This window comes from Acinonyx jubatus, chromosome C1, assembly GCF_027475565.1.
Source record: "Acinonyx jubatus isolate Ajub_Pintada_27869175 chromosome C1, VMU_Ajub_asm_v1.0, whole genome shotgun sequence".
NCBI classification, from domain to species: Eukaryota; Metazoa; Chordata; class Mammalia; order Carnivora; family Felidae; genus Acinonyx; species Acinonyx jubatus.
Genome location: NC_069381.1, coordinates 45,771,992 through 45,794,776, shown reverse-complemented (window position 1 = coordinate 45,794,776; position 22,785 = coordinate 45,771,992). Strand labels below are relative to the sequence as shown.

At 43.3% G+C, this 22,785-nt stretch overlaps 1 protein-coding gene across 22 annotated transcripts in view; it reads left to right on the top strand.

The window, feature by feature from the left end:
• The window catches only part of DAB1 (DAB adaptor protein 1), a 405,747-nt gene that overhangs the window by 241,274 nt on the left and 141,688 nt on the right, over window positions 1–22,785 (top strand). For all 22 annotated transcript variants that reach the window (XM_015072345.3, XM_053214136.1, XM_053214133.1 and 19 more), the window contains one exon: window positions 19,322–19,461. In XM_015072345.3, the coding sequence (XP_014927831.1) occupies window positions 19,322–19,461 (140 nt within the window). The remainder of the gene's footprint in view (window positions 1–19,321; window positions 19,462–22,785) is intronic.

The window sequence follows — 22,785 nt, the reverse complement described above, 5'->3', positions numbered from 1 at the left end:
ACAATTCTTAGAATCTGTGCAAAAGGCATGGTAACGAAAAGAGGAGAAATCAAAAGCTTCTCTCCAAAGCTTCTCCCCTGGGTGAAGGGTAGATGGCCCATGGCGTGCACCTGTTTGACAAAGGTTACCTGCATTGTGCTGGGGACTCTCCTAGACACAAGATTTGACAATGGCCAAGAATCCCACCTGGTGCATCAGACCTGCATAGAACTGTGCAGTGTGCTGGGTGGTGCAGCTGATGTGGCTATAATGCACGGGTAGGCTATTGCTGCTACACTTTCGCTTGGCCTGGTGAGACTTCATGGGGTCGTGATGGCGTCAGGGGCGGCAGTGGAACCGGCACAAAGAGAGAAGGGCAGTTTGAGTAAAGGAGAAATGGGTCATCTCCTTTCCGTACTTGCTAAAGTTTGATCACTGTAAGAAATTTAGGTGCCAGCATATAGAAGGCAGACGGGAATGTGGGCATGGAGCTCGGGAGAGGTGTGAGAGCTAACTATGTTGATTAGAGTGTCATATGAGAGAGGGTGAGATTGACAAGGGGGAAAACAAAGAATACCATGGACAGAACATTAGAGGATACCCCCACTGAGGATTTAGAAAAGGATTTAGACAGAACATTAGAGGATACCCCCATTGAGGATTTGCTACCGTGTCAGGAAAGAAGGAGACCAAGAGAGTCACGGAAGCATAAGAGGGAGAGCTTCTTTGGGAAGGAGGCGGCACTGAGATGTGCGGTTATATGGAGGGGCCACGGAAAGGGGGCATGGAAGAAGGCCCATTGGAGTCAGTAAGTTCTTACTGACTTCACCTTTGTGAACGCATATCATGTCATTAACTCTCCTCAGTGACCTTTGCTGTGGCTGTCTCCTTTTTAGTGAATTTGGAACCAGATTATTCAGTCTGGGGACTGTCGGTGTACTGGCTGCCTTTGACATTCTTCACTCCTCACTGATTTCTTTCCTGAAAACAGGGAGTAAAATAATGGTGTTCCCCACCCCAGGTCCCCTTATTTCAACCAGGCTTGCACATCTTCTCTATAACTTGGCTCTGATCATGTTATAATGATGTCCCTGAACAGAGACGTCCTTAACGCCCACAGAGAAAACCTAGGTTTGCTTTCAGCACCCTTCAAAATCTGAGCCCAGAACACACAGATAGTGGAGTGGAGTGGAAAGAGCATGACCTTTGGAGTCAGACAGGCACATCTGTCTGCTGACCCCCCACCTCCAGCCTCGCTGGCCATCTGACTTGGACAACTCGTGCCCTTCTCTGAATCTTAGGTTCTTTTCTGTACGTGGGCATCATCTACAACGTGCCGAGTACCACTCCTGCTCATGAGGGATGCCTAGTAATGGGGAGCAGTTACTACTATACAAAATTCAGTAAAGGCCCATTTCCAACAACTTTAATGACCTTGATTTTGCCTTTAATTCTGGCTGAGGATGGTCCTCTGTGCCCCCCACTTCATGTTAATTGTACATGGGAATGGACATAGGCTTCTGCTCCGCCTCTCCCTGAAAACTCCTTCCAAGGACCTTGCTTGAAAATCCTGTTTCTCTCCTCCAAACCCCTAGGACACTGCTCAGTATAATATATACGCCAGTTATTCCTGAGCTGACCTGGGCCATGACTTCTATTGTTCTTGACTTGTTTTTCTACCTTGATTTCTTGTTTCAGTTTTCAGAGGTTTATGTATTACTTCCCTGACTTGATTGTAAATTCTTTGCAGGTAGAGAATGACCTTATAATTTATTGCACCCATAATTTGTAGCTCTTTCTTCTTTTCTTCTTTTTGTTTTTTACTTCTTCAGAAGACATGGTTTAGTAGGGAAAATGCATCACTGAGCATCCTGGATTTGAAATATTCAACAGGCAAATGAAGATTGTGTGACATGGAAGAGGTTACCTTTCCACTGTGAACATTACTTTCCTTGTCTCTAAAACTGAAAAAATAATAATAGCTCCCTCTTAGGGTCATTAATGGCATACACATTGCATAATTGGTCCTTAATTATGATGCCTTTCACCACTTTCTCTGCCCTTACTGAATAGGTGTACCGTAATGGATATTTCCATTTTGTCAGGATTCCTGTAAAAAATTTGCTCTAGGATCCTTTACATCACTTAGTCTCCCGTCGAAATGCCACCTCATCCATGCATCCAGCCCCTGTCCCATCCATCAGAATGTGCAGTTCTTTCCTGGAGGTGTCTTTTGGACATTGATGACACCTTTGTTTATGAGAAATTCCCTTTTATGAAACTGTGTTTCTTCCACTGGCCTGGGGACCTCTTAAAAGGAAAAATTCCATCTTACTCATCTCATCAGGGGAACAACTTAGGTAGAGCAGAAGACCCATAAGCAGAAGACACATAGAGAGGTGGAAACAAACATAGCTGGAGTGAGTCCTGGATGAATCACATCTTCTTATCGGCTGTGTGAACTCTGGGCAGGTTTCTTCACTTCATCTGCACAAAGTGAGGTCATAAATGCCATGTAGGGCTGGTGTATGGGCCCAGTGAAAAGTAATGTATGTGAAAATGTCTATCACTGCACCTGGAACATAGTAGGTGTTTAATAAATGGTGGCCCCGGAGTCCTGGCACAATGTCAGTTACATAAAAGATGTTCATAAAATGTTGACTGAATTAAACTGAAACAGATTTAATACTTATTTCTGTTTTCCATTGATCTGTTGTATCCTACTGTTTCTGAATGTCCAAATTTGTCACATATTTTTCCTGGAAATTTACCACAGTGCCTTAAGAAGCATTAAGATCACACTTGCCACTGCATTGAGATCTTTGGAAGGGAGGTGCTTTGTTGAAATCAGCAAGGCTGTGTAGGTATTCATGCTTTTTGTTATCTGAGCAAAAAAGACCTGTCTATGTTTTTTTTTTTTTGGCAGAAAAGGGACCAAAAGAAATTGTTTAGGAAATAATTCACTCGTATATGTTAAATTCATTGAAAGCTAAGCCATTCAAGTAGATAAACTACAAAAATTGGACTGTTGAGGTCTGAGATCTTAGTGATAAAAGTGGGAGGGAAATCATCTAAACCCAAATTCTTTCTTTTTTTGTGGCATTATTAGCAGATAGGAAGCTGGGGAGAGAAAACTGAGCATAAAGCAAGAATTTCTGGGGCAGCAAGCTGGGTGCAGCCATTCACATCTTTTCTCCTCAGCAACCATTTGGTGACTGTGTCCCTGCCACCAGCAGTGGGCAAAGAGCCAGAAAGACAGAAATTCACACCCATTATTAATGAAAGTCTTCTAGTTATAAGTAACAGAAGTCAACTTGAATGGACTTAAACATAACAGAGGGACATATCAATAAGGACTCAGAGGTGTCTCATGGAATTTAAGGAAGAGGATGTGTGAGCTGGGTCTCTGGAAAGATGACCCAGGGATTTGGAATCAGTAAGGACCCCAAGAGTACTTTCCCTCTGTGGTCACTTCTTCCAGAATATATTTTCCCTTTGCTTCTTTTTTTTTATATATATATAAGATTGCCTTTTTCTTATTCAGGCAGGGAAAGATGGCTACCCAGAATTCTGATGTCCCATGATATGATTCTGGCCACAAGGACAAACTGACTCCTACCCGTGCTTCAGTTTTCAGTTCCCAAGAATGAGGCTCTGACCAACCTGGCTTGGACCAAGTGTCCCATCCAGTTTAACCATAAGAGGCCTTGAGGGTGGGGTTAAAATGTGTAAATGCAGCCACTGTGAGGACATGCTATGTGGGGAAGGGCAGTCAGCTGGGGCTTAATCACTGAGACCGGGCAAACATTTCAGAAGGGGTGTACTCTTGATGAATCAGACAAGGTCTTGGCTCTCAGTGAGATAGCAACAATACAGAACCAATGAAAAAGTAAAAAAAAAAAAAAAAGTGCCCCTTTTTTATGAGAAAAATCATACTTGAGAAGAAACCATGACTTTTCAAGCAGTTCAGTCTGAACTCTGGTGCCAAATTTAAACTGGAGGGAAAGGAACTTACAAGAGCACCAGTTCTCTGGGTAGGGCACCTGTTTACCAGAGAGGGCCCCTCTCACTTTCCCACTTCCTTATTTCATTGGCAGACTTCAGGGTAGGTCTTGTCTATTTCGTGTTGTAAATAAGGAATTTACAGTGACTTAATTGGGACCGGAGCCCTCGTGGTGGAGCAGGCACTGGGAGGTCGCATTTCCTAAATCCCACACGCCCTGCACACAGCTGGGATTTGAAAGGCCTTGAACGTTAAGTTACCAGGTTCCAGTGGCTTTGTGGCCATCACTGATTAGGAGGACTTGGTATCAGGAGGTGACTGCCTCCCGCTCAGGTCCTGATGCCACAACTCAGCTGTTGCGCTTACTTCCTCCCTTTTCCTGCTTCTTACATGGACAGTCTGCGAGTAAGCCCTATCCGCCAGTCCTCCGTGGTGTATCTTGATTCAGCACCCCTCCTCCCTGTCTGCTGCCATCATTCTCATCCCATCTCTCTCCTGGACCACACAGGAACTCTGGCTTCGACTCTGCCCCCTTTTGCTGCAGGGTATTCAGAGAAATTTTTACAACAGGTGAGTCACAAGCCTGCCTGATGGCCCCCAGTTGCCTCTGATGGCACTGGAACCAGATCCCCAGTGCTTTCCCTGCCTTCTAAGGCAGCACAGGAAGGAGCCCTCACTCCCTCTTCTTTGCAGCCACTTCCCACCTCCTCCCGATAGACTGCTCTGCTCCCATCACACTGGCTTCTCTCTGTTTTGTAAACAGGCCAAACACATTCCCTCCTGGCATGACTGCCCTTTTCTTGTTGTTCGCGGCTCCTTCCAAATGTCATTTCTTACAGAAATGCCTTCCTAGGCCAGCCCACGAATCCTTCCCGTCACTCTTCATTTCATCAGACTGTTTTATCATCTTCATAACACTTTTCACTATCTGCACCTATCTTGTTCATAATTTATTTACTGGCTTATTATCTTCCTTCCCCTTTTCGATCAGAAGCTCCAGGAGAACAGGGACTTTGTTTTCTCTCTCTTGTTCCTGACTGTACTCTGGCTCTGGGGCCAGTGCTACATCATAGGCATTCAACACGTGTTTGTGGCATGGACAAATATTAGGCTGACTCTGTTAGAAACACAAGGGTGTCAGGGCTGGGCCCCTGCCCTTGCATTCATTACTAGTGATGTCGGGGGGCACTTAGTCACTGTCTGTTCCTGCACATTCCACTTAAAACCTCCATCACCGAGATCTATCTCTGAGTTTAATCAAATGTAATTTATACTGCAGCCTTCTCAGTAAATAATTGATTTGCCCTCTCTGTTGCCTTCATCACAAATACTTCTTTGTGCTCTAAAGAAATAATTTAATCAGTCGATAGTATACACAGCCGTCTTGTTCAGAAGGCAGGTGGAAGATAAAGCATGAGCCTTGCTCGTACCAGAATATACCAGGACCAAAATAATCTCCCTTAAAAAATAGTCTGCAAACAAGTTGGCAGCAGAGGCACCCAATTAAATCCTCTTGTGTTTTTCTAATGGAGATGACCCCACAAAAGTTGTAGCTGCTGCAGAAGGAAGTTCCTGGCCAATTGCAGGCTGCGTGTGAAAATAGAAACCCTTGTCCAGCTGTGGTTTAATTAACCTCTGTCTAGGTCCAAGAGCAGGCTTTCGCATTACGAGTGCTCACGCACATTGGGTGAGAACTCCAGCCCCGGGGTCCGGCTGCTGCGTGCTGCCCTGTGACCTCGGAATAAATCCGATTCTCCTGCTTCTCACTTCTTTGCTCGCGGTGGCTCAGCTTTCTGTGGGCACCATGTCCAGAGCTTATAAGGATTCTTTTGTAATCCAAAGCATACAGACAACCTTCCTTCGCCCTCCTATGTTGCTCCCAAAGAAAGACAGTGGGAGAGGTCAATTTTGCAGGTGTTTCCACACATTTGTCTATTGCGAGCCCACACTTCTCTGGAATGGAACAAGGGGAGGGGGACATAAAGAAGCATCCACTCTGATATGTGTAGAAAGACTCCATGGAGGCATTCTCACAGGGAAAATCCATCTTTCTATTGTCTTCATGAGGAATTCTCAGTATCGTATTTGTTTGCACTGTTTTTAACTGGAAACATAACCGTCTGATGATAGGAGATTGAGTCGATGAATCACGGATGCATCCATATGATGAGATATGCAGCCACTAAGAATCGTGTTACAAAAAATATCAATATGGGAGAAAATATATAATGCACTGCCAAATGAAAGAAGCAAGCTACAGATTTACAGCATGAATACATTTTTTTTGGAGAAATGTATGTGTTCGTGTGTGCGTGTACACTTAGGAAAGTTTTGAAGAGTATGTACTCCAATGAAACCGTAGATATCCCTGGAATGCATCATGGGTGACTTTCCCCTTTATTTTCTCTCCTGCATTTTCCAGATTTTAAGGTTTGAGCATGTGTCACTTTGTAATTAGAAAGGGAAAAAAAACAGTTGTTTTAAAGAATGAAAATAGAAAAGGTTTAAAAATGCATCTGTTATTTTTCACTTGACAACAAAGTCTTCTTCACTTGTCATCAGCTTCCAGCGTTTTGTAAACGCCTGTTTTGTAAACGCCTCCCTGGTATGTGCTATGAGGTGCATTTGCCAAAGGGGCGGAGGGCAAGTTGTGGATTTCAGAAGAGCAAACCCCTCAGTACCTCCCAGTGCCGGTGGTGGTGAGGATGCCCTTGGGTGGCCGGCCACTCCACTCGCCTCTGCAGACTCAGGTGCAACAGCGGCTGGCAAACACTCGTTTTTGCCGAGGGCCTTTGAGATGCATCTGGTGAGAGGGTATTAGCCCTAGATTCACCTTCTTGATTAAGCTGAGTCTCATGGAACATCAATATCTGTTTCTAGTAACGTGAGCCCTGGGTGCTGTTCCTGAGCCCTCCTACTCTCTCTGTCGGGCTATTGCAGGCACTTGCCGGTTTGCCTCTCCACGCCAAGACCCTCCCAACCCCCCGTCTTTCAGAACGCTCTTTCTCAAATGCATTGATTTTGTGTGGGCTTTGATGAAGTTCCGAGGAAACCAATGGCAGAGACCGAGATTTGCTCTAGAAAGCTTATTGGGGAATGCCCCCAGAGTCAGCCCCGATGGGGAGTGCAGGTACAGGACTCAGCAGAGCCTGGGGCTAGGCTGTGGTACAGCTGCAGCCAAGGGCATGCAGCTCTGCTTTGTCCTTTGGCCTTGAGGCAAGTCGTCAAGTCAAGGCTTGGGCCTTGGACTTTTACCCCCACCCATCTAATCACTCTGTCCTTGACTGGACGTGAGCTACAGGGGCAGTGGGGAGTGAGGTGAGAGTTACTCAGTTTTTTGGGTCTCTCCCACGACTACACGAGGTGTATGTGTTATTAAACTTCTGTTTGTTTTTCTGCTGCTAATCTCTCTTTTATTCCAGGAAGGTCTCAGCCAAGAACCTATAAAGGTAGAGAAAATTACTATTTTTTTTTCCTCCCCCAACACCCTGATGAAATGAAAGCATCGTTTCTGACACCATCAAGTAATAAAAATCAGAACTTTAGGCCATTCAGGTGCTCAAAGAAATACTGAAATCTGTATTTAAATGCTTCTAAAGAACTTTCAGGCCTTTTAAAAGTCGTACTTCTGTAGAGTCACAGAAGTTTGTGAGCGTTACAAAGCAAAACACGCCAGGGAGTGAGGTGAGGGGAATACAGCTGTGGGTGAGGTGACTCTCTTGGGCGGAAGGCAATTCCCTGAGAGCAACTCACCCAAGAGCCTTCCTGAGCCAGTACGTCACCACCTAAAACTGGGTCTGGGAGACGTACTACCTGTAGACTGCAGTCCACAGGAAAGGCGTGAAAATGTTGTCATCACATGATACTGGCCAGGAGCTGCCCGACCCACCCATGTTGGATGCTTCAAATATGTGATGGCATTTAGTTCTTACAATAATCCTACAAGATGAGTGTTAACATCCTCATTTGCAGAGAGGTGAAATAACTTGCTGTCAGCTGAGAGGCTTCTGAAAGTCAAAGCCAGCTGAGAACCCGGGTCTCTCCTGGACACTGTTCTTCCCCTCTTTCATTTCCCTGCCCTGCCCCCACGCCTGTTGTATTTTTTACTTCAGCTTCTGCCTTCATCCAAGCCACACCACACCCAGGATAGGACCCTTTCAGTTGCAAGTGACAGAAACAAAAATAAAAACTGTGGCTGTGGACTCAGACTTGTGTCCTTCCCTGCCCTCTGTGATCCTACTTCTTGCCAGCCCAAATCTTCAGAATCTCTCCCTTAAAACCTCTTCTGATTAACTAGATTTATTTTTTGGCACTCCTGGCTCTCCCTTTTCCTCGCCCTGTTGTCTTAGGCACGTCTTTACCCTCTTGCAGCCTTAGTATTGTCCCCTGTAAGAAGGGACAAATAACTTGTACCATTCTCAGTCGCTGTAAGGAATAAAGGTGTGATAAAGAAGGACGTAACAAATCCTCTAAAGCCTGTTCTCTGCTTTGGTCTGATATTAGTGGCAACACACACTAGTTTGCCCCTTGGCCACCAGGAAAAAGACAGAAGCCTAGCCGTAAGTCACCTGAAAGGCCAGTGGTATGGGCCATCTTCAGGCTGTCAGTAAGCAGGCATGTAAAAATAAAGCTGCAGATTAGAAGCCAGACTGGTTAGTCCCAGACAGGCCCAAATTAGCAGGATATACAAAGTTTCTTGGTCTTCATGGAGGGGTTCAAAAGGACTCAACCACAGAAGATTACAGATTATCTTTACAATCTTAAAAACAGGAAATTTCTCCCTTTTTTCCAACAGGAAAGCAAGGAAGGAAGGCATCTCTCTCCCTAGAGAGGGATGGAAGGAAGGAAGAAAGAAAAGGAAGAGAGAAAAAGAAAGAGAAGAAAGAAGGAAGGGAGGGAAAGAGAGGGAGGGAGAGAGAGAAAAGAAAGAGAAAGAAGGGAGGGAGGGGTGGTCAGGAAGGAAGGAAGGAAGAAGAAAGAGAAATGAGTACTAGTAGACCTCAAATGAAAGAAGAACCCACCATCAGAGCATAAGGATCAGGTCATCTATACGGAGTCACTGATGGACCCTGCTTTATACTGCAGTTGTCTCTAATCTGACACAGCCTCAGAGTCAGAGGGCCAGTCTTTGAAAATGCAGATTCCCAGCCTTTCGAATTAGAATCTTTGGAATCTTAGTACTTGGCTTTACACAGAAAGATGCCGGTGGATTCTAGATGCCCTTTATAGAGAGCTCTTTTCAGAAGTACCAATGAAGAACATCTTTTTAAGGGAATGTGTGCATGAATAATAGCTTGAATATTATTTTAGCTCCTTAATTAGTTTACCTTTTAGCAATAATGACAGCAACCATGTTCATAAAAGCGCATTTTAACAGCCCCCTAAATGTGTTGTTCTCCTTATTCTGCTCACTACCCAGCTAGTTAATTACACAAAATCAGCATTCTCTCCTACGCAGCCAGGATACATCATTATTTGTCCATTGCAAATCAACACCTGGATAATTGCAAGATAGAATTCTAAGTAAAATAAGTTATCTCTGCTGCTGGGCTCGGAAATTCCCCCCACAATCTGTTCTTAAGTTGGACAACATAACAGACAACAGAGCTCTTTCAGCAGTGGATAGAATCATATTAGATGGGGTGGGGTGGAGGGGGGAACCTCTTTGAAATTTTCTTATCATCAAGATGGATGGCCTGGTGATTCAGATAGATATGCAGAAGGAGGGAGGATGTCTCAGTTTGGGTATTTTGTTAATAATTCATAAGTTGATGTTTGCGGTTGCCTTCAGGAAGGAACATCCTGTTCCTAACTGCACACTTATTCCCAGGCAACCAAAAAAATTTCCCAAACAGCTGGGAGCATCACTCCCACTGCCATAGACTTTGCTAGGGTTAGCTTTGGGCCACTGGTGCTTAATGTGAAATATATTCTTTGGGGAGGAGGAAGGCAATAAATATTTACTGAATGACTGATGTGCCAGGGAGTGTGCAAAGAGGAAAATGTGTATTATTTCATATAACCCTTCTAACTGTCCTAGAGAGGAGTGCAGATAACTACAGTGTTTTAGAGATGGAGAAGCTAGCACTCAGAAAAGTTAAATAACTTTCCCAGTATTAGATATACACAAAGTTACAGAGCTACTAAAACACCACTGGACTCCCAAGAGTTAGACATCATGCCCCTCACGGGCAGTGTGGCATTATGCCAGTGACTTCGCTTCCTGTGCCCCAGCCTCCTCCCATCCAGTGGGTTGCAGTGTTTGCTTCCAAGGTGTCACGATTATTCACTAAGACAGTTTATGAAAATTGGACAGGCTTGTCTTCAGGTATCATCCAGCTTTTTACTCCTCCTTCCAAATTCTGGCCCCCTCATTATAGACTGCATGTTGGTGTCTTACCCTCCCCCCTAGCCGTCCACCCAAGGAAATTCATACATTGAAGCCCTAATGCCCCATGTGGTGGTATTGGAGGTGGGGCTTTGGGGAGGTAATTAGGTTTAGATTAAGTCACAAGGGTCACCCCTGTAATGGAATTAGTGCCCTTGTAAAAGGAAGAGAGATAGCACACTCACTCTGACCACCTTGATCTTGGACTTTCAGTCCCCAGAACTGTTGTTTAAGCCACCCCATCTGTGGTGTTTTTGTTACAGAGCTGACTGAGACACTTCCTTAGATGTATAAGTATCTAAACATAGAAGTGAACACTCAGCTCAGTATAAGAAATTTGTTGAAGTTGACCTCTGCTAGACAGGGAAACACTGTAACTGTCAAAAGCTAAAGGAATTCACAACCAGGCTGACCACATTAGGGAGAAAAAACCCCACTTATCTTGGCTCTTGTGTGAGTTTCTGTGGCTGTGCTCATTATAATCTGTGATGAGGGTAGGAGGGAGGTAAAGAGAAAATAATCTTGGCTGTGAAATATCTTTTATTTGACCATTAGCAGTCTTTAGTGAACAGCCTGGAGCAGGAGACAGAGACTGTTTATTACTCTGGTGGATTCTGTGGGCTGTCGGGCTCATTGTCCTAAAAAATGCTAATTGCCTGCTTCCTCTGGATCCTGACTTCTGACAAAGGTGCCTCGTAGTTGAAGCTTCTGCCAGGTCATTCCCAGTGTGGGACCTCCACGTTGGCAGTGCCTTCTGTTCCAAGACAGGGTCTCAGTGTTCTTCCTAACGGCATCCTTGAGGGCTGTTCAAACCGCAGAATTTACTCAGCGCCCTGGGGACTGCCTCGATTTAAATTCTGAGGAGAGGAATTTCCTGGGTTATAAGGGGATCAGGTTGTGATGAGGTTGAGAAACGCTCTTCCTGAATGGCTCAAAGCAAAGGCAACAGTTAAAATAATTATGGGTGTGACACTTACGTTATCCCATTAGGGATTTTATTCCTTGGAGACTAAGTGCATCACACTCACAGAATAGCTTTGAAATAGGGTCTGTATGGAAGGGGTGTTTAGTGACCCCTTACACTTCCCCATAGTGATTCTGGCTCCAGGAGTCTACTTACCTCTTTTGAATAAAGAAATAAATTCATTCATTTATTCAATTATTCAGGAGATCTGGGCACTGTGGGTCCACTCTGTGTCAGGTACCATGCTAGGTTCAGAAACCACAGATGAATCCGCCCCAGCCCCCGCTCTGGTGGAGTTCAAGTGCAGAGAAGGAGGCATGAAGATAAAGTCAATGAGGTGCTATGGATGCCGTGACAGATGCTGTGAGGGAATATTGTACAATTTGTGTCTATGTGTTAGGAAAATGCTGAGCTCTGGTACCTTGGTCAACAAGTCGAACACTGTGTTCAGTCTCTGACTTTCTGGAGTTTACAGACTAAGGAGAAGGCTGGATTTAAACAGGTTATTACAAATGAGATCATTAGTTGCAAGAATGCAAGGGGATTATCAAGAGAATACTGCAGATGCCTCTCAGAGGGGATCTCGCAGATAGACCCCTGGGATCAGAGGACCCCTGGGCACATGGTGCTGTGCTGATACCTCAGGTGTGGAAGAGGAGGGGCAGGGGGTGAAGAAAGACAGGGCTGGGAAATGCCTTCCAGGCCCAGAGAACAGCAGGTGCAAAACCACAGAGCATAGCATGAGGTTGCACAGAGCAAGTCTGTTGGAGGATCTGGATAAAGGCCAGAATGTGAGAGAAATGGCAGAAAGGGGTCCAAAGTGAGGTTGATGGGTTCAAGAGGTGCCTTATAAGATACGTTAAAGATGTTCATTTTAGTCAGTGGGGTATGGGGGTTAGGAAAGGAGGAGTTCTTCAAAAAAAAAAAAAAAGTGCCAGCCCTCAGAGCAGACAATGTATTTGATTGGAAGGTATACTTGCAACATTTATCAAGTAGACAAGGCAAGTCAGAGAAGAGGAAATAGCATGGGCAAGGGGCATGGTGAAGCCTGGCCCGTAGGACTGGAGATTAAGCAGAAATGAGATGGGAGGAGAGGAGGCCACCTGTTGTGGGCAGGTTGAAGGCAATGACATTTCAAGGGTGGTAGTGTGGTGATGAGGTGGCATTGGGGCTAGATCTCTTTGGAGGCAGCATGGGGCAGGGATTAGAGGGTGACCCTGGAGGCATCTCTCCGGCGTCTCCTGGGTGCCTCCAGATGCTTAAGAGTAATGGATGTGCACCCTGCCTACCCCCACTGTCCATGAAGGATATCACCCCCTAGGGTAACCAGTTATCCATTGTAAAATTAGAAATGGACCATTCTTGGAAACCCAAATGTTTTATTATGATGGTAGGCTTGCCGTGACTCCCTGAGGACTTTTCAAATTGTTACTTCTCAGAGAAATATGCAAGGAAGAAAGCATTATGAGATGCAGACACCCCCGGGGTATGCAAGATAATCTGCTGGGGATGTGGGAAATTATGAGACATCTATTTATATTTGGTTCTAAACTAAAACATTTTAAGACTGATGAGCTCTAATAATATTAATATGTAGTTTATAAGGGGTACATGTTTATACTACATGTAGGTAAATTATACAGAAATACACCTCTTTTTTTAAATTTATTTATAGGTTCAAAAATATTTTACTAAGAGAGACATGTGGTTAAAAATAAAAATAGTAACCCTGGAAATCCTGGTTCTGTGAACCGAGGCAGACCTTTTCTTAAATCCTGGCTCTGGCTCTGACCTAGATGTATCAGTTTAGGCAGTATGACCACTCTGAATTTCTGTTTCTAAGAAGGGATCCAGCAGACAGAGTTGATCCAGATACAGGAGACAGGTCTTCCTCAAAGACTACAGGGTCCTTCCCACTAGACTCAGAGTCTCGCTAGATGCTATTTAGGAATGTGCGATTTGGGATTTTGGGAGGGGGGCGGTGGTCGTTCTTGTTGTTTTACAGGTGATTCTCCATTATATTAGAATTAAAAATGTCTGTGGCATGTCCGTGAGTGCAGGGGTATTTATGTTTTGTTCACTGCTGTATCTCTAGCACCTTAGAACACATAGTGGGGGTGGGGGGTGGTGCCTGGATGGCTTAGTCGGATAAGCGTCTGACTTTGGCCCAGGTCATGGTCTCACGGTTCGAGGGTTTGAGCCCCTCATTGGGCTCTCTGCTGTCACCACAGAGCCTGCTTTGGAGCCTCTGCCCCCCCTCTCTCTTTGCCCCTCCCCACTCTCTCAAAATAAATAAAAAAGCTTAAAAAGAAAAAGAACACATAGTAGGTAGTTAATATATATTGACTGAGTGAATTAAAGAATGCATGGTCAATCCATCAATCAGTGAGAACCTTATACTTCCCCCAATGTTGCCCCAGTGTTATTTACATCTAATCCTCAGAACAGACAGGGTCATGAAGCGCTCCTGTGGCCTAGAGAATAGAGTCCAAAGCTTCAGGCCTTCCAGGAATAGGCCCCCACAGCCTTGGTCTGCATCACATGAGGCCTGTGCTCTGGTACAGTGCTTCTCGAGCACATTAATGGGCCCAGGCTCGCCCAAAACCATTCTAACCAGAATCTGAAAAAAGTTCCCAAGGTGATTCTAAAACATAGCCAGGGCTGAGAAACATTCAGACTAGACTAACCCAGTGACTCACTTTCCCCCAAATATCATCATGCTTTTTGCTCTTCTGGAAGTTTCTCTCTCACTTATCTGCTTGATGAACCCTGCTCTCTCACCAAGCCTTCCTCGAATGACATTTTACCTCTGCCGCTGTTCCTAATTCCCTCCCCGCCAAACAAGTGATCTCTCTTCCCCTCAGCTCCCTATGACATTCACAGTCATATTTTGTAAAGCCATATGTGTCCCTTTCTAAAATGTGGCATCCCCCAAATGGGAGAGGAGACTCTTTCTGCATACCTAGGTAGCACATTGCCTAGCACAAAGAATGCCCCGGGGCAGTGTCATATACAAACGATGATGATACAGTTAGGATGACCACACAATTTGTTATCCAAACTGGGATAATTTTGAGAGTAATAGGACGATAGGAATAATAGCATCAGGACAAAAGGTGTATACAGGACTGCCCCAGACAAACTGGAAGTATGATCACCCAGGTAACAGTGGTCAGTTTTGATTGAGCTCTGTCAGTCACTGTCCTACATTGCTGTCTATGTGTCGTTTCTTTGACCTACCCAATGACCCAGTAGGGGAGCAATGGTTATTATTTACTCTACACAGACAAAGACCCTGTGGCAGACATGGAAGGGAACTTACCCAGCGCATCACAATTAGGGGAGTGGATGGGAGAGCGGGGACCAGAATGCAAGTCCTTTGAATACAGAGCTCTGGTTCTGGGCCATTAAACCCTATTGCCTCCGAGTGAAGATCTCAGGTCTTGGAATGGGACAGGATGAGATCCTATTCCCCGCTCAGCTTGCAGCAATTTTAGTTACCTCTCTGGTCTTGGTTTCTTCATTTATAGAATGATGACTATGCGTATTTCCAGTAGCCCTAGATTAAGAGGGGTAAGGTTTGAGAAGATCAGGCATGGTGTGTGTGTTTAGGGTGTACTTAGTAAGACAACTGCCAATTTACTGTAGGCTCCATAAGGCATCTACACAAATAGCTGTGACACAAAGTAAAAAGTCAAAGGGCTATAACAGAGTATGGTGTAAGGTCAACCGAGGCCAAATTGCCTAATGGTTAAAAGCATGAGATTTTTCATAACACCCAGGTTCAAATTCAGGCTACCGGGTTTGACCGTGTCAGATTTGAATAGACATTTCTCCAGATAAGATTTGCAAAAGGACACTGAGCACAAGAAAAGATGCTCGATGTCATTAGTCCTGAGGAGCATGCAAAAGAAAACTGTGATATCACTGAACACCCACGAGGACAGCTAAAGCAAAAAAGACACAAATATTGGCAAGACTATCTGGTAGAGAAACGGAAACCCTAGTACTTTGCAGGTGGGATTGTAAACTGGTACAGCCACTTTGGGAAAACACTTTGATAGTTTCTTAAAACTTTAAACATAGAGTTACCGTATGACCCAGTATTATACCTAGGAGAGAAATGGTATAATACTAAGAATTGAAAACTATGCCCACACAGTAACTGATACACCAGTGTCATAGCAGCATTGTTCATAATAGCCCCCAAATGGAAACAGCCTAAATGTCCATCAGCTGATGTGGTATCTTGATGCAATGGAATATTATTCAGCACCCCCTCCCCCAAAAAAGACATGAAGTACAGGCACATGCTGTAACATGGAAGAACATTAAAAATGTGATGATGAGAGAAAGAAGCTAGTTACAAAGGACCACACATTGTATGCTACCATCTATACGAAATGCAGTTTGCTTCCAAAATAGGCAAGTCCATATAGGCTGAAACTAGTTGAGTGGTTGCCGAGGTTGCCTTCTTGTAGAGATTGAATTGAATGGTATGGGAATTATATCTAAATAAAGCTGTTATTTAAAAAATTCAGGGTCTGCTGTTGGTGTTGGTCATTGACATTATCTTCTGTAAAATAGGGCAGGTGACAGACTGTAAGTTAAAGAGCAGGTGTGAGGCTTAAATGAGAGTTTGCATGTAAAATCTTGGCACAGCGACTGGTGTGGTAAATGGTCAATAATTGATAGTGACGATGATGATGCCGCTTAAACATAGGTCCTTTCTTTTGTCCATCCTGACGTCTATGGTCAGTGGTGCTTTCAGCGAAATAGTCTGGGGATGCACGATGACTTGTGATGTGTGAAGACTGACCCTTTCCCTAGCACTCTCAGATCGTATGTGCCTCTGATGGAATAGCCTTATGGCTCTGATATCTGTTATTTATTTCTTAACTAATATAACTGAGACCTTGCTCAAGATGTGCTCATGAAAAATTACCCTTTTAATGGTGGGGCATTTAATGAGAAACTGGATTATCTACTGCATAAGTGCCCTTCATACAAATTAGCTTGGCCCTGGGTCCTAATCTAAATTGGGCTCCCTACTTTCCTCTAAATGGCCTAATATTTTCTTATTAATCTCTGCCCTTGTTCACCTGATCTGGCTCTGTCTCCTTATGAAGCACCCTCCTTGGTAGAGCTCTGTGCTTTGATAAATGCTTCTTAAGGCTGTCTTTGTATCTGACTCATGGACAATTTGCAGGACATGATGTAGAGGCCGGAAGCTATTTGTTCCATTTTTTTTTAACGTTTATTTATTTTTGAGACAGAGAGAGACAGAGCATGAACGGGGGAGGGGCAGAGAGAGAGGGAGACACAGAATCGGAAGCAGGCTCCAGGCTCCGAGCCATCAGCTCAGAGCCTGACGCGGGGCTCGATCTCACGGGCCGCGAGATCGTGACCTGAGCTGAAGTCGGACGCTTAAGTGACTGAGCCACCCAGGCGCCCCTGTTCCATTTTCAAGCTGTCTCCCCAGTGGAATTTTAATGATGTCAGTGTATTGGGTGTCAACAGATTTGGACCAGGTGAGTTTGTGTATAACATAAAGATGGGGAAGTAAGGTAGAGTGAGAAGCAATTAATCATGGTGGTTAAGAGAACAGGCTTCAAAAACACAGAACACAAGCAAACCATGAGCTTGGGCTTTGGCATCAGACATATCTGGATTCAGGTCCCACTGAGTAAGTTTGGACAAGTTACTTGGCCTCTTAGATGTTTCATTTAGATTCTCATTTACTAAACCTGGGTAAAAGCACATACCTCTAGGGTTACTTCTAAGGTTAAACAAGTGGTGTATACAACGTGCTTTGTACAGAACATGATAAATACTACCTGGAATGGTTATTATAAGTAAAGCTTGGAGAAGTCCCTCATAGTAAAAGGGATTTGATTAGTGACTGAAATAATATCATGGGTTGAAAAGGCTGAGATGGTATTCGTGGTAGAGTAAGAAAACCTTCCCAAGAAACAGAGTAAGCCATAGGCCACTCCTACCCGACACCCCATGATAATGCAAGGAGAGGTAACTTGTCGTACATGGCCCTGTTGTTTGGGTAGGTGTCTGCACAGGGTTTATCCTGGAAAATGTCCTCTTTGTTCTTAGCTTTAATCTCTGACAATCTGCCCTCACAGAACCCTGGGCCTTAATTTTTACGTCAATTACAGATCATGACTAATTATGCATATGTTATATCTGCTTTGTGGACTATAATTCAAAGGCTTTACTATACGAGGAGTCAGCAAGGGTACAGGGGGAAAAAGCACCAGCTGGAAACTAGGGGTCTGGTTCTGCAGACATTCCTTTGTGCCCTCCTTCCTTCAGCATTCTGTCTTCTCTTCTTCATTCACTGGGCTGGTAATAGTGGTGACAGCTGCCATTTTCTGAGCACTCACCATGTGAATCCATGCTTTGCACATACTGTCTCCTCTAAGTTACTATTTGCAATGAATCTGACGGTGGATATTTTATCCAACATCCGTCAGATGAGGAAACTGAAGCTCGGCAGACAGGTTAGTTGGCTTTCAAGTGAGAAAGCCATACTTTGAAATGAGGATGGCCAAATAAAGCGGTACCTTCTTACACAACCAGCCCAATGCACATTTACGCATTTTTTATTTTTGGTCACCAAACTCTTGAGCTTATAGGGGCACAGACTCAGTCTCATACACTTGTTGCAGTGACTGATAGCGTCTGGCACGGAGGAGATGCTCAGTAAGGGATGATTGAATCGATGAATGAAATGCAAGTTGTGTTTCTTTCAGTAGGAAAGCATTATGCAATGGTTAATCATTGCTGTTGTTTTCTTCCCCCCTCTATTTTCAGCTGAAATAATTCTCAGCCCCACATTATGGAAAGGCCTTAGTTTGCACATCATATAGATAGAGAGAAGTAGGCTGAGTTAGCTCTAATGTGTTCAGCTCAGAGTTTCTGACCAATGATGGAAGGCTTGATGGAGGAGGTATTGGAAGTTCAAGTTAATGATGTTCCAGGAGATGAATATCAGGAGACTAGGGTGCTCCAGGTTTTAAGAACCATATGTGCAATGCCCCATACTCTGATGAGTTATATGAAAGTTTGATATTAGAAATTTTAATTACGGTGTATTCATCTTTTTTTCTGACCATGTGAACTTGCACAAGCTCCTTGAATTTTATGACCTTCATCTTCATTGTCTACAAAATGGATATGGTTGAGTTTTTATGAAGAGTGGGGATAAAGTTTATAAAACATCTCCCGTGAAGCACTCAGTTAGCAGTAACTTTACTGTCCTTATTTTATAAGGATGTATTTGAACTTCAGGTTGACACGTCTTAGCAAAATATTATGTTAGTAATTATTGAGAAGGGCTGTTGCGGGATATGGGCGCACCTTACCAAGTAGCCAATTTCTACACACACATGAGTTAGCAGAAGAGATATTGTAAAACCATTTTTTTGATAATTGTCCCTGGGTCATTACTTGATACAAAGCAATTACTCTGGAGTCTCACTATAAAACAGCCCATGGAATTGGGTGTAAGAGGGTCTTGGACCCTGGCCAAAGTCATATTAAATGCTGGAAATGCCAAAGAGGCTCAGTGCTAATACTCTTGTAACAAGAATGTCAGACATGAACTCAGTGGGTGATTATTACTTGTTGAGTACCTAGTGTGTATCAAACTCAGTACTGGGTGCTTTACACATGTTGTCTGATTTAATTATCTTAATGCCCCACTGGGGTTGGTTATTTGTAACTCTTTTTTTTTTTCCCCCTCTTGCCTGAGAAAACAGAGGCTCAGAGAGAAGTAATTTGCCTCTGGATTTAAAATGATAGAGCCAGACTTTGCATCCAGGAGAACTACCATTCTTTTCTACTTGGTCCAGTGATTTGACTTTCTCAGAACAGAAGTGAAACCAGAGACCGAATCTTGGCCCTGTGGATATTTAAAGACAGTGGGACCTGAATACTTACATGCCTGAATCACGATTTTCTCTGTTCTCAGGTCAGGATCGCAGTGAAGCCACTTTGATAAAGAGGTTTAAAGGTGAAGGGGTCCGGTACAAGGCCAAACTGATTGGGATTGATGAGGTTTCTGCAGCTCGGGGAGACAAGTTATGTCAAGATTCCATGATGAAACTCAAGGTACCACACAGTTTACTTCCAATATTACGGGTTTAACAGGACTGAGGGAAGGGGTGATTATGATCATTATGGTAAAACGTTTTACTTATTCATTTATTAGTAAACTACTTGTTTCACTGATGAATCACTGCATGTATTCATTGGGAAGAGATTTTAATCATTATGGAGCGACTGCTGGCAATTCTTTGCTGTGCCCAGTTTTGTAATTTCTGAGCATATCACCTTTTATTCAATTTTATCTTCATCGTGCAATGCCTGCAAAAATAAAAGTTAAATTGTCAAATTTTATAGTCCCTCAGATTTTATGAATCTTAAACCCTTTGTTATTTTTGAATACATTTTAAATATTTTACTGTATGATAAATAGGTAAAAGATGTTCTGTTAAGATAAAAGCTAATTTTACTCATTCTTATAATTTCTATTAATGTTGCCAAACACCCCATAAAAGAAACATATTTTTTAAAGTAATATGTAGTAAGATTTGGAGATTTTGGGATATCATAGAGAGGTTTCTGTTTATAAATGCTTTAAAGAAGGCTTTTTTCTTGTGAAATCTAAGAAAGAAATTGGGGAAAAATACACAAAATAAGAAAATTATGTGATTAAATGACCTTTAAAACATATGAAAAAGCATTTTTTGTTCCCATGTTCTGGTCTTCATACAGTCTATGTTTCATTCTTTTAAAAAGTGATTTACAATATTTGAAAAACAAATGATTTAGCAGGAAGTCTGCAAGATACTTGATGCATCTTGTACACGTAATTTAAGTATTTTCCTGATTGTAGAATTCACAAATGTTTATTGTAAAATATTTTGAAAATACAGACAAGTATAAAGAGAAAAATTGAAAACATCTATAATTCCACCACACAAAGAAAATCAGTGTGTAACTTACAATCTGTCTTTGTATTTTCATGTGTATTATATGAATTATAAACACGTAATACAATTGGAATTACTATTTATATAGTCTTACATTTTTTTTCTCATCTAATATTATATTATGATAATTTTTTAAATATCTTCAAATAGTTCCTCAGGACATAACTTTATACACACACACACACACACACACACACATAATATACATTTTTTTTAAGTGTAAGAAAGAAGGAAGAAAAGAAAAATAATATACAAGATTGGCCAAGTGCCTCAAAGTACAAACTAGGGCAGTATCTGTAAAACACCCTCTCCATTGCCTTTTCTTTCCTATTTGCTTAACACATCAGAGCTATTATTTTTATTTATGTTATACAATTTTTCTCTGCAGTTTAAGATGTATAACAGATGCTAAGTGCCCCTGTAGTATGGCTGTAGGAATCATCCTTTTTAAAAATCTTAATTTTCTAAAATATGTACCAGTTTCTTCTCTAGCTGTTACATAAGCAAGCTTTATTTTAATAGTTACATATCTATTATAAGGTATCCTAGAAAAAGATACTCAAATCATGATTTCATAGATGCTCACCTTGGGAAAGGTTAATGTTTATGTTTTCTTTTTTCTTTCTTTTTTTCTTCATAATTAAGCAACATTATGAGATTGTTAGGGCAGTCCAATAATGAGCTCTCTTCTTTTGCTTAGCTTAAATCTGGTTGATAAGTAGACAAAGAAGTCTGACAGGAGGGAGCACCTGGGTGACTCAGTGGGTTGAGCATCTGACTCTTGTTTGCTGCCCAGGTCATGATCTCCGGGTTCATGGGATGGAGCTCTACATCCGGGTCCAGGCTATCAGTGTGGAGCCTGCTTGGGATTCTTTCTCAACCCCTCTCTCTACCACCACCCCACCTTTAAATAAATAAATATTTAAAAAAAAAAACCAGGCAGTCTGACAGGAGGAATTCTAAATTGCAGCCTTATGAGTGATAAATGCCTCGAATGGCAGATGTGGCGTGGATTCGTGGCTACAGTGGACTTCCTTGAAAGAGATGAACTGTTCCGCTTAGTTTGTGGAGCATTTGGATAACTGTAGTCCTTCCTGTTCCCACCAACCCCCATGCTGCACTAGAGCAGGACTTGAGACTCCTACGTGCAGTCACACTAGAGTGCCGCCCCTCTACCAGCAGGCAGATTACAGAGAGAGCGCAGAAACGACTGAGCCCAGAGTCCTCAGCTTCTCTCCAGACTCATGCCCGATAGAGCCCTGCCTTCCTTACCAGGGAGACCCTAGTCAGTGGTAGGGATGAAGGCCAGGATCTTCATTTTTGCTAAGTCCCCCCTTACTGACAAATGGAGATCTGCTTCTGACAAATGGTAATTAAAGGACAGGACGAAAATCTCCAGTGACCTGGTTCTCACCCAGAGCCACAAGTAAGTCTGCTGAGGAGCCGATGCTGCTTCTCTCAGCATCCTGGTAGATAGCCGTTCACCGGGCATCGGTCACAGAGAGCCTCGCTGGCCAGCTACCTTCATGGAAGCACTGAGGTCTAAGTGGCTTTGAGCAGGAGTCTGCCTGTGCTCCCTGAAGGTTCTCTGTGCGGATTAATGTTGGGCCAAGCTAGCTGGACCAGGCCTGGAGATGGCTGCTGACCTGGTGCATGTGCGTGTGTTACCTGCATGGAAGCGCCCCATCTGTCACCCCTTATAACTGCGAGGTCCCCAAAGCCCTGAGAATTTGTCCTGCCATAACAGGCTCCTGTCAGATGCGCTGAACTTATTAAGGAGTTCTTGGTTCCTAGACAGTTGTGTTTCATTGTTTGCAAGTTGCCACGAAGAATGCTGACGTTTCAGCTCCCAGTGGTTTTTCTTTAAGAAACAGAAACATAAATGATCGATTCTCCATTTGGCCAACTGCCCAGGAAAAAAGAGGCAGAGAAGTACAAAATGCCTGTTAGCCTTGCAAAAGGACCCACTTGTTCTCATTAGGCAATATGGGGGAGTCTTTTTTCCTTTGCTAGACTGTTTGAGGCTGGTGCCGTTTTCTTGCTTTAGGGAGTTTTCTCTTATAAAGATTTTAGGGGGAATTCAAATTTCGACTCTGAGTAGGCCATCACTGGTTCTCCAGCAAAACACCACCATCATCCTGTTTTAATTCAGAGTCAACAAAAGCATTTCCCCGTATATTCTCTCTTTTGATCCTGTGAGGTAGATATTAGTCTCTTTGTTTTACACATAAGAAATCTGAGGTTCATAGATATGATGGGATTTGCCCCAGAACCTTCATTTAATCTGTGTTAAGGCCAGAATTCAACCTAGATCTCTGGATGCCCGTATTTTGTAAGACATCGTTTAGTGCTTAATTATACTCTGTTTTGTATCTGCAGTTAATTTACCTTGGTTCCCCAATGAGACTTTAAGCCCGTACCAGTAAGTAACTACCCACAC